The sequence below is a fragment of the Camellia sinensis genome, chromosome 9 (assembly GCF_055761805.1).
Source record: "Camellia sinensis isolate YWXY chromosome 9, ASM5576180v1, whole genome shotgun sequence".
Classification (NCBI taxonomy): domain Eukaryota; kingdom Viridiplantae; phylum Streptophyta; class Magnoliopsida; order Ericales; family Theaceae; genus Camellia; species Camellia sinensis.
This window is the reverse complement of record NC_138969.1, coordinates 18,850,709-18,864,029: the sequence shown is the minus strand read 5'-3', so window position 1 is coordinate 18,864,029 and position 13,321 is coordinate 18,850,709. Positions and strand designations below refer to the sequence as shown.

The 13,321-nt window shown below is 32.0% G+C and overlaps 1 protein-coding gene and 1 pseudogene across 1 annotated transcript; both read right to left on the bottom strand.

Moving 5' to 3' along the window:
* Positions 1-1,256: 1,256 nt before the first annotated feature.
* Positions 1,257-3,119, bottom strand: LOC114258489 (berberine bridge enzyme-like 18). The gene has a single exon (XM_028198440.2). The coding sequence runs from the start codon at positions 3,101-3,103 to the stop codon at positions 1,940-1,942; it is 1,164 nt and encodes a 387-aa protein (XP_028054241.2). The 5' UTR covers positions 3,104-3,119; the 3' UTR covers positions 1,257-1,939.
* On the bottom strand, positions 1,496-1,876 carry LOC145799268 (cannabidiolic acid synthase pseudogene; annotated as a pseudogene).
* Positions 3,120-13,321: the final 10,202 nt, after the last annotated feature.

Genomic DNA, 13,321 nt, shown 5'->3' with positions numbered 1-13,321 from the left:
GGTTTTAAGGATATGGAGAGAGATTTGAAAAATAAAAATAAAAAATGTGTGAAATTAGATAAAATATAAGTATATTTTATTTATACTTTTCTATTCTTTTTTTTTTCTTTTTGAATTCCTCATAAATTTTTGAACCTAATACAACCTCAAAGTAATGTTTTTACTCATTAACAATTTAAAGACCCACATTTTTTTTTGGGGGTCAGTTAGTAAAAGATTAATTATAAATAGAAGAAACATCACCCTTGTATGGTTTATTTTCGAGAAAAAAAATTTCAAATTTTTTTTAAAAAAAATAGAAATTAATTTGATAAAAATATAGGCATAAAAATATTTTTAAAATTTAAATATTATTTCTAACCTCACAAAAGACAAAATTATGTTAAAATAGTAAGTGTTTTTGATTTTTTATTTCTTTCACCAAATTAATTTTTAATTTAAAAATAAAATTTAAACAGATTTTTAAAAATTAAACTAAACATGACATCTTATCGAATTGAGCAATTAAAATCTAACCATAACTGAAAGGTCGATAGCTACCACGTCCAATAACAATCACAAAAAATAACTCAAACTTCTAATACGGACCAAGTCCAACCATCACCACAAAAATTACGAACAACCCCTATAACTCCAATAACTACCAAATAAATTACGTAGTTGACTCTCTCCATTATTAAAGTTATGATTAAATCTTAAATTTTTGCAGAGAAAAATGAAACGAGAAGGAAAAAGTGATAAAATTTTAGTTTTTTATTTTAGATAAATTATCGATAGAATCTAATAGTTGGATTTAATTTTCATTAAGTCTTATTGAAAATAAATCCTAATAAAATTGTCGCTAAAAATAAATTTGTGACAAAATTTTGCACATGTCACTAAAAATAAAAATTGACAATTAGTGATTTTTTTATCACGGTATTTATAAATTGTTACTAAAACTTACAATTAATGATGTTTTTCTGTGACGAATTTTCCAATCTTTCGCTAAAAATTGAAAATTAGTGACTTTTTTGTGACGATTTTTAAAAACTGTCGCTAAAACTTATATTTGGTGATTTTTTGTGATAATTTTCAAACTGTACCTGAAAATTAACAATTAGTGACTTTTTTTTAATGGTGTTTGATGAAAATTGCCATTAATTCTCATAGGACCTATTAGATAATAGGTCCACTTATTAATTTCTTCTATGAATCATATCTCAAATCCAAAATCTAAACATAACTAAACAAATGAAATCATATTATACTACTCATTCTATAAATGCAATTCAAGCTATTAAACTTTATTGGACATGAACCACTACATTTATTGAAAAATAAATCATAAAAAAGTAATCCCACACGTAGTCACAAACTAAAGTATATGGTATAGATTATAAATCTGATCCACACACTTCATTTTCTGCTTACTCTTTGGAATACTTTTTCTGACTCATAATTATTTAGGCCAACATAATAAAATGTAAATCATAATTCCTTTGCCCAAGATTCCCTAACCACCATTCTTCCTCCATGTGGATGGAATGCTTTGTTCATGCCTAAAGAAATTGCTAGGATCAACCTTGCTCTTGACTTGCACCAATCTATCGAAATTGTTGTTGAAATATTTGGAGCCCCAAATGCTTGCTTGTGCATAGCTTGTGTTTCCCAATTTGTTGTTCACTCCCACATCAAGATCTCTATAGTTCATATATGCAGCTCTTGGAAACTTTGAAACATAGGGAGCCATGTAACTATAATGCCTTCTAATCCAATTTATATGCCTTCTGGAAGCTTCTTCTCCCTCTTCTTGCCAAGACACCAAGTGTTGGATTTTGTAAATATTCCCAACCCTATGTGGGAAAGGAATTGAAGACTCTGAAATCTCATCCATTTTTCCACCATATGGGCTAAAGATCATCTGAGCCGTCTCTGCCTCTTCTTCATAAAAGTTTTTTCAAATCTTCTCCCACCCGGTCTCTGGAATGGGCTCCTTCACATAGTCTGATTTTGCTTTGAAGTATGACACAGATGTTTGAGTCCTATTCAACAAGACTTCAAGGGGTTCTCCATTGGTAAAGCCATGGAAATAAAGGATCGATTTGATCCAGCTCATTTCAGTGCAGTCTTGTTTTGTCAATCCCAACTCAGGGAAGCTTTCTTGCATCAATGGGATGAGCTTGTCAACTCCACCAAGGTACAAAGACTGGAATGTAGCCTGGATTGTTTTTTTCTTCCCATCTTGGCCTGAATTCACTCTCCTTACGAAGACTCTAATGAATAATTCATGAAGGAACTTGTGGGCAATGTATTGCCACTTATGAACAAGATTGGTTGCATTTTGCTCTAAAGTCCTGTCAAGTGTGAAAACAGTGATAGTTGATGGAACAACAACCAACTTTACTTTCCATGATAGAATGACTCCAAAACTAGCCCCTCCACCTCCTCTAATAGCCCAAAAAAGGTCTTCACCCATGGATTTTCTGTCAAGAATGTTGCCATTAACATCGATAATGCGAGCATCGATGACATTATCAGCAGCAAGGCCATACTTTCGCAACAACGCGCCATACCCTCCCCCACTAAAGTGTCCACCAACCCCAACAGTAGGGCAAACACTGGCAGGAAAAGCTAGGGTTTTACTTTTCTCAGCAATTCTATAATAAAGTTCCCCAATACGCGCGCCAGATTCAACCCAAGCAGTGTTGTTTTCAGCATTGATAGTGATGGACCGGAGGTTTATAAGATCAACAATGACAAAAGGGACCTCAGAAACATAAGAAAGACCCTCATAGTCATGGCCACCACTTCTAACCCGAATTTGCATTCCATGATTTTTGGAACAATAGATAGTTGCTTGGATTTGCAATTCATGCAATGGTGTGATAATGACTAGAGGTTTTGGTGTTGGTGGTTCTGCGAATCTCAAATTTTGTAGTGAGAATTGCAAGATAGATAAATATGAAGAGTTGTTTGGAGTGTAAATTAGTTTTGAGATTGAGGTTGTGTTTGGAGAATGAAGGGAAAGACATTGGAGAAAATCTTCATGAGTATGAGCCCATGAAGTTGAAAAAAGAAGAACAAAAACAAGAGAAAGCAACAAGGTGGTGGTAGTCTTCATCTTTGTTGTTTTCTAGAGTTAATAAGAGGATACAAGTTTTGCTATTTATAGTTAGCTAGTAGCCATGAAAACTAAGATAACGTGAACCCTGGATTCTTCATCTTTATTGTTTTAGAATTTTGTGCCATATATATGACTATTCTAACCACTGCCTCATGGCTTTCCTTATCAAATTAGGCCGCATAAAATTCCTAGCTAGCCAAATACGAAGCAACCTTCTTGCATGGCATTTGACATTTGAAATTTGACCAATATTACAATAGTTGTTCTTGGCATGCATTTGAGAATTAAAATTAAATAATATGTGATCCAAATTTTGCCTCGAAGTATGAATGTATAATTCAAATTCATTCTATGCATAGACCTTACGAAATGCTAATTAATCTCAATCACATTTTTCAATTCTAGATGAAAGGCTTGACAAATATCCTGAGTGAATAACTTTATTGATTGAAATTTGACCAATATTACAACAGATTTCTTATAAGAAATCTTATACATCTTCCCCCCCCCCCCCCCAAAAAAAAAACCCCCACAAAATCAATATGTTGCGTAAGCATTTTGGCTTTGTTACAAAAGTTAGGAAATTTAAAAAATTTTAAAAAATGAAATTTGACCAATATTAAACATTTTGTTTTATTTTATTTTTTGGATTTTTTTTTCCTGGAAAGAAAAGAGAGATGGAGAGTAACGGCTATTATTACCTTTGAATACTCAATAGAGGATTATTGTGTTTTCAGATAATTATTACTAGCATATCATTCGTGCTATACACGGATTATATTTACAATTATTTATATATGTGAATTGTAATTTTTAAATATATTTTTTTAAATGTCTTTTTTTTTTCCTTTTTTATATTATATTAAAGTTTAATATTTTGATAATAATCATATGTGTTGAACTTTTTAAGGAATTAAATGTTTTTTTTATTATATTATATTAAAGTTTAATATTTTGATAATAATCATATGTATTGGACTTTTCAAGAATTTTTTTTTATGCTTGTTCTTAATGCATTATAGTGTTATTATGAGGGATAATAATCATATGTGTTGGATTTCAAAGAATTTTTTTTATGCTTGTTCTTAATGCATTAAAGTGTTATTATGAGAGTAAGACTTGGGAGTTAAGAGTGTTAATAAATGCTAACATTTTTTTTAAATAAAAAAATCAAGAAATTTAGATTAAGAGATTGAAACTCCCACAAGATTTGGGATTAAAAATCTACTTTTGCTTAATATATAGTGCAGATGAGTTAATAGCTAATAATGACAAAGTGGAAGTCAGAAACACGCATGTGCCAGCTTTCAAATAATCATTTTTTTTTAATTTATTAAAATTGTTTATGTTTTTTTCAAAAACTATCTTAAATAGTTTGATACAAACACTAAAATCAAACTAAATTTAAAAAAAAAAATTATATAAATGGCCCCAAACAACACCATTTGTTGGAGAATTATGAAATAGTATGCGGCAGCCGAGGCAAATAGGGTCCAGGGGTCACGTGACTCCTTGGGTTTTAGAATATTTTTTTTTTTTTTTTTTTGCAAACATAAGGAAAATATTTTAAATAAAAAAATTATAAAATATTGTTTATAGTGAAATGTTAATGGTATTTTTATAGTGAATTTTGAAAAATGCTATGGACCCCAAATGAAATATCAAATTTTTTATCAAACCTCTCACATGGGTATGGGACCTACACAAATCACATGTGTGTGGGTCTCACACCTATGTGAGAGGTTTGGTAAAAATTTAGTAATTTATTTGGAGTCCCTAGTATAATTCATGAATTTTTCTGAAATTTTGTATAAAAAATTACTTTATCACTATATAATTTATTTTGAAACTTATATCCATGACTTTTTTTTTTAATTAGTCATAATATATTAGTTACAAATAATATATATATATATATATATATATATTTCTTGAACTCAATCGTAAAAATTTATGTGAAATATATTTATAAATTTTTTTAATAATATAATTAATAAATACCCTTTTAATTTAATATCATAACTCCGATACTCAATGTATGTATAACATTGTGGAGTCCTCCACAGTAATCTTATATATACTAATTGATTAATTTGTTCTTAAATTTTCTTGGTAGAACAAGTACTTTATGAGCAAGTTGGCCCCGTTTGGTAGAGCTGTGGGAAAGTAATTATAACTTATAACTGTGAACATAAGTTGATTTTTTACTTACAAATTAAGTTTCTCCTCCTCCACTCAAAAAATAACTTGATTTTTGACTTACAAAAAGTTATAAACTGTATTATTAAACTGAACCAAACACATCAAAATAACTTAAATTAAGCTAAAAGCTGAAATAAGCTAAAAATAAGCTCTACCAAATAGGACCGTTGTCATATATCAATTGAAGATTATTGATTAGTCAGTAGTCATGGTTATTGACATTTCTCATCCCATATATGAACAATTTTGTCAATGTTTTTTGATAAGAGGCTGGCTTTTCTTTCGTCTGTGATCAGATTGGAGGGTATTGTTAGGTTCGTAAAAGTCCACCATGGGTCTCGTTTTGATAATCTGAACCGTTCAATGTGTAAAACTCGTTGAATATTACATGTTTATAAAAAATCATATTGATTGAAAAAAAGCCAAGTTATATTAATAAATGCTACTATTCTTCATCTTATCCATTTTTTTTTCCACCTTTAAATAATAAATAAGTGCAATAGACATCTTGTCCATATTGTCATCATTTTTCAGCCATGCAATATTATATCAATTTTTATGAAAATATAGAACTACTATTTGATTAGTATCATCGAAAATATTATATTAACAGAAGTCAAATATTAATTAACAACTTTACCCATCTTATACTTGTCAAAATGCTTTAAAAAAATGTTCCAAAACATTAGGCATATTACTGTAGTAATCCATGTACTTCTAATTGTGATAATTTTACTCTTTAATTTTGTATTTTAATTCAAATCCGTCCAAATCCTAACTAACCATCATGAGAATTTTTAATGAAAAATGGTCGCTTGCTCCTCATTTTAATCTAAAATTATATGGGGTCTGTTTGACTATTTTGAATAAGGTGCCCTGAAGCTAAACTATAAAGAGATAAAACGGATTTTGTCTTAATTTTTTTTAAGTTCTTTTTTAATAAAATAATTAATAAATATTTATTTTGGATGAACCAAGACATAAAAACCATGGCACATGCATACCTTCTTTTAAGACTCAGGATATTAATATTGAGATTATGAGTTTTGGGATTATAATTCTCTCCATTCCAAAGTTATAATAGAAGATGTCTACTGCATTACCCAAGGGTTTGTAAGGATTCTTTTTAAATTTAAAATATTGATAAATTCTTATTATTATTTTATAACTCTTATATGATGTAGTGGACATCCTCTATTACAACTATGTAATGGAGGAAATCTTAATCCTTAAACTTGGGAGGGTAATTATGTTGGGTTAAACATTATTGAAATGATAGGTTTGTATCAATCAACACTTCTCATTAGGGGTGCTAGCCAGAGCTGGCTCTAAGTTTTCAGGAGCCTAAAGCGAAACCAAAAAAGCGGCCTATATTCATAAAATAATAATAATAATAATAAAACACCATGTGTGGTATCACTGTCGACGATTGCTACTAAAATAGATATCAAAATATATTCATCGTAGAGTACCTCCCCCCCCCCCCAAAAAAAAACCTTAAGGTATTGTTCAAATTAACAAAACAAATTAATTGATCAACAAATCTAATTAATGAAATATTCTAGCAATGTGAAGCAAACAAATCTACTTGTTTCTTACGATCAAAATATTTATCAAGTGCCCCTGATTGAGATTGATTTAATTGTCCTACTTTTAGATTCTTCTTTCTCTTTTCATCTCTAGAACTATACTTCCAAGAAAACATGACTATAATTACAATTCAATCCACAAATCACAATTTACTGATTATCTCATATCCGATAGAAAATAAATTATAAACAAAATAATTTAATGAAACAAAATTAGGATAAAAAAATTAGGAGAAAATTATTTATTCCACTAAAAACTGATAAATAAAGAAATTACAAAAAAAATTAGGACAAATTTATTATTCTGCGAAAATCTGATAAAAAAAGAAAGAAAGTAGAAAAACATTAGGACAAATTTATTTATTCCATTAAAATTTGATGAGAGAGAGAGGGGGACTTACTATGAGAGAGAGAGAGAGTGAGTTGCCACTGTTGACAATTTCTGATCAATTTCTGCTGCTACTCAGCTTTGCTTATGTTTGGTATGCTTCCTTTTCTTTGTCACTTTGAGAGAGAGAGAGAGAGAGAGAGAGAGCTTGGATTCTTCTTCTTAGGCCACCAACACTTTTTTGTAGATATCTTAATTTTAATTGAGCCAAATCACACTTATAAATAAATATGGTCTAACAGAATATTTTGGGCCATATTTAAATTTGTAATATACTATGACACTTATTAAATTTGGGGCCCCTATTTGGACCAATTTTTTGGGGCCTAAGGCACAGGCCTCAATGGCCTTAGCCTGGATAGTGGTGCTCGAGGATTGGAGGGCCTCTCATTTGTCGTTCGTTCGAACTTAGGCAAATTGAGAAAAATCAATCTACATCCATCCGCTTAGTTAGCGGATACAAATTGAGCATGCCGTGTAGATTGGCAGATGGATGCGAAACAATTAAGCAGTTTGGGCCTTAGACTTTGGGGCATTTTTTCGAATTGCTTTCCAATAATTCTCTTTACTATTTTGGGCCTTATTTGGTACGAATTTTTTTATTCTTCATTTCTTATAATAAAAATAAAAATTCAAGTTTCATTTTTCATAATTAAATAGCTAATGTAATTATTAAATAAAAGGTATTTTTTTAACACAAAAAGCGTAACATTATTTTCTTAAGGGTGTTGGCAGATTGGCTTAGGTTAGGTAGCCTCTCATCAACCATCTGTCCGAACTTAGGTGGATTGAGAGAAATACACCCGCATTGATTCATTTGGACCATTGAAACCATCCATTTTTTGACGGACTAATTCAGGTCATTCGATTTTAACAGGTGGATGAATGCTTGCCCAACCATACTTCTCATACCCCATCTTGTATAATCTAAACTAGGCAATACTTTCTCCACTTTTTATGTTTTATTTTTATTTTTTATCAATGAAATTTTTTTACTAATGAAAATATGGACAGGAAAAGCAGAAGAAGGGCCAAGGCACCCAAGCCATATTGCGCTAATAACTTTACCGAAAAGACAAGTTGGCAAAGGCGTCAACAGATAAAACCACAACAACAAAAACCATCAAGGTAAAGTTCAAAAATCAAAAACAAAACAACAGAGCAGAGCAACCAAAAATCAAACCCGTACTATCTCATAAATAATTCTGAAATAACCGCAAAGTTGATAACGGTGACCAGGGACAGATCCAGGATTATGAGTTTTGAGGGGGGGCCAAATACGTTTTGTTGGAAATGGTTTGAAAAAATTCTGGATAAACCAGAATTTTTTTTCAACTTTGGTCTATTTTTTAGGTGGGCCCCGTGCGTCGATTTTCGCGGGTCACAGTGGTAACACGTTCTATGCCGCGTTGTGATTCACGTGGTATATTTGGTTGCTCAAAACCATTACCGAGTGAATGGAAAATTGAAGCCAAAGTATGATCCATGGAAATGGAGTTTTGGTAGAAAATCCTTAAAGGTTTGAATAAGGCTTGTCCCACATTGATTTGATGGGAAGTTTTGAATGGGTTTATAAGGCATGGGTGTGGTACTTGGGGTGTGCCCTAAGGGGTACCCAAATGTTTTAGAGAGGGAGGTTATGGGGAAAATGGGCTAGACTCATTGGACCCAAAAATCACCACACACGCGCGCTACCGCCGCCGTCCGTCCCGTTCGGCTGGACTTGGGCGCGGGTGCGTGGTGTGAGGTTGGGTTGGGCTTGTTCGGCCCAGTACCTATATTTTTGGGCAAAAAACATTTGAATTTAATTTTATTTTTTGGTGAACAGGTTTTAACCTGTCCAAACAGTGCCTATCTGTTTAAATTGAACAGGTTTTGCACCTGTTTAATTCAAAACTAGCAGCCACAATTTTGTCTATAAATAGACTAGCCCCCATTTGGATTAGTACTCCAATTTTCGTACTCCATCTTCTGCTATAAATCTCTGCATTTTGCTGCATTCATTTTCTTGTAAGAAAGAGTGTAAACACTTAGTGTGTTCTCGTAAGGCAAACAATTTGTAGTGCTGCTATTGTTTGTAGTTGATCATTTCATCCTGGGAGATAGACGTCCACATTCTGAAAGCACCGTGGAGAGGACGAATCTGTCTTAAGGACACAGTGTCAAACACTGGACTTGATCAGATTATTAATTCGAATAAATTAATCAAGTAAGTTGTTTAATTTATTATTCTGTTTTATTTGTTTATTTAAATCAGATTTTAATTTTGTTTTGGTAACAAAATAAAATCTGTTTTTATTCATTTATTTTTATTTCGAGTTTGATTTTTGTAATCAAACAAATTCTCTCATTTCCTTTATTTCTTTATATTCTGGTTGTTGTTTAGTACACAACAGAATTTAATCTATTTAAATACAGTAAAGATTATCTAACAATCTTAATACAAAATCATTTTTGGTATCTTCATTGTATTTAATTTTCTGTGATTTCATAAAGACATATTCTGGTTGGAAAAATAAATAGTGATTTATGCTATTTGACAGATAGTAGTAATATACTGTCTCTTTTCTTTGACAACTAGTAGTAATATACTGGTGTCATTAACAATTGCAGAATATTAATTTGTGTTACAGAAAATTATTGTGGTATTTTATTTTTCTAGTTTAAGTAACAAGGAAAATAAAATTATTTTGTGTAATAATTTATTTTCTAGTTTTAGTAACTAGAAAATTAATTCGTGTTTTAATTTTTTCTGATTTTTGTAATTAGAGATTATGGCTACTGCAACTGGAACAGCAACTGGAAGTGGTACGCCGATTGTTACACTAACACCGGTCCCTGTCCAGAACCATGTTCACGTACCAATAACTCATGGAGAAAAATGGGAAAAATTTAACTGTACTGAGTTTAAGAGATGGCAGCAGAAGATGCTGTTCTATCTTATAACTCTTAATTTGACCCGGTTTCTCCATGAAGAGGCTCCAGCACTTAAAGAGGGTGAAAGTGATCGGCAAGTTGTTGCCGCTGTAGATGCTTGGAAACATTCAGATTTCCTGTGCAGAAACTACATCCTCAATGGCCTTGACAACATGCTGTATAATGTTTACAGTCCTCTGAAGTCAGCAAAAGAATTGCGGGATTCTTTGGAGAAGAAATACAAGACAGAGGATGCCGGCACGAAGAAATTTGTTATCGAAAAATTTCTGGACTTTGTTATGATAGACTCCCAAACGGTAATTTCTCAAGTTCAAAGTTTTCAGATAATTTTGCATGATATTCATTCAGAAGGTACGTCTCTTAGCGAGTCTTTCCAAGTCACTGCTTTAGTGGAAAAATTACCACCGGCTTGGAAAGATTTCAAAAATTATTTAAAATATAAACGCAAAGAGATGACCATGAATGAATTAATTGTAAGATTGAGAATTGAGGAAGATAACTGAAAGGCTGAAAAGAGGAATGAAAAAAATCCTATTGAGTCCAAGGCTAATGTGGTTGAACAAGTTCATAGACCACATAACAAAAAGAGGAAGTTTACTGGAGATGGTCCTAAACAAGGCGATAACAACAAGAAATTCAAAGGAAAATGCTATAACTGTGGCAAAACTGGACATCGAGCTTCTGACTGCCGCCGCCCTAAGAAGGATCATGAAAGTATAAGCAAGAAGAATACCAATCAGGCCAATGTAACTGAATTAGATTACATCTCTGACGGAGTGAATGACATCAACCTCTCTACTGTGGTGTCTGAGGCTAACTTGGTTGGAAATCCCAAAGAGTGGTGGGTTGACATTGGAGCAACTCGTCATATTTGTGCGGACAAGAAAATGTTCACTACCTACAATGAGGCTGCAAATGGTGAACAACTTTTCATGGAAAATTCTTCTACTTCTACTGTGGCTGGACAAGGGAAAATGATCTTGAAGATGACATCAGGGAAAAAACTGACCCTCAACAACGTACTGCATGTACCTGACATCTAGAAAAATTTAGTTTCTGGTTCTTTGTTAAGTAAAAATGGTTTTAGACTTGTTTTTTAGTCTGATAAATTTGTATTAACAAAGAGTGGTATGTATGTTGGTAAGGGATACACGAGTGATGGTCTCTTCAAACTAAATGTAATGACAGTTGTACCAAAAGTTGCTATGAATGAGAATAACACATCTTTTGCTTATATTCTTGAGTCGAATTTATGGCATGGTAGATTAGGACATGTGAAGTTTGATGCTTTGGTTTAGATTAGGACATCGTAGATTAATTGGTTTAGATTATATACCAAAGTTTGAAATTAATCCTAATCATAAATGTGAAGTTTGTGTAGAAGCGAAACTAACTAAGGCTCCATTTGAATCGGTTGAAAGGAAAACCGAACCTCTAGAATTAATTCATACTGATGTATGTGATCTAAAATTTGTTCAAACTAGTGGAGGCAAAAAGTATTTCATAACATTTATCGATGATTGCACAAGATATTGTTATGTTTATTTACTTAGAAGTAAAGATGAAACCTTAGAAATGTTTAAAATCTACAAAATAGAAGTTGAAAATCAACTTGGTAAAACCATTAAAATGGTTAGAAGTGATAGGGGTGGTGAATATGATGCACCATTAAATGAATTTTGTGCACAACATGTCATTATTTATCAAACTACAGTCCTTTATTCTCCATAGCGAAATGGAATTGCCGAAAGGAAGAATAGAACCCTAAAAGAAATGATGAATGCCATGTTACTAAGTTCAGGCTTACCACAGAACTTGTGGGGGGAAGCAATATTGTCAGCTAATTATGTTCTTAATAGAATACCCTATAAGAAAACTAACAGCACTCCTTATGAATTGTGGAAAAGTCAACCGCCTTCCTTCAAATACTTAAAAGTGTGAGGGTGTTTGGAAAAAGTTGAAGTTCTTGTTCCTAAAAAGACTAAGATTGGACCAAAAACAGTAGATTGCGTGTTTATTGGTTATGCTCAGAGTAGTAGTGCATATTGGTTTCTGACTTATAAATTAGAAATACCTAATATAAATGTGAACGCTATTATAGAGTCAAAGAATGCTGTGTTTTTTGAATATGTCTTTCCTTACAAGAAAGGACAGGAATTAAGTTCACTGAAAAGAACTTATGATTGTACACAAAGTCAAGAGACTAATGACAATCAAACATAAGAGACTAGTAATGGTCTCGACCAACAGGATTTAAATGATGATGAACCAAGACGAAGTAAGAGAGCGAGACTATCAAAATCCTTTGGTCCAGATTTTCTGACATACCTGTTAGAAAATGAATCTCAAAGCTTTAAGGCAGCAATGACATGTCCTGAAGCACCTTTGTGGAAAGAGGCTGTTAATAATGAAATTGAATCTATTATGCAAAATCATACTTGGGAATTGGTAGATCTTCGACCAGGTTCTAAACCTCTTGGATATAAATGGATATTCAAGAGAAAAATGAAAGCAGATGGTTCAATTGACAAGTATAAAGTAAGACTTGTAGTTAAAGGTTACAGACAAAAGGTGGGTCTAGACTATTTTGACACATATTCCCCTGTGACAAGAATAACATCCATTCGCATGCTTATTGCTATAGCAGCGTTGTTTAATTTAGAAATATATCAAATGGATGTTAAGAAAACTTTCTTAAACGGTAATCTAAATGAAGAGATCTATATGGTGCAACCCAAAGGGTTTGTAGTATCAGGGCAAGAAAAGAAAGTTTGTCGGCTTGTAAAATCCCTTTATGGATTAAAACAAGCAACTAAGCAATGGCATGAAAAATTTGATCATGCAATGCTTACTAATGAGTTTAAGATAAACGAATGTGACAAATGCGTCTATGTTAAAGACACTGACCAAGGATATGTCATAGTTTGTCTTTATATGGATGACATGCTTATCATTGGAAGCAGTCAAAACATGATCAAATCAACTAAGTAAATGCTTAACAAAAGATTTGATATGAAAGATATGGGGGTCGCAGATGTTATATTAGGAATGAAAATTATTAAAATATCTGAAGGATATGCATTATCTCAATCTCATTAT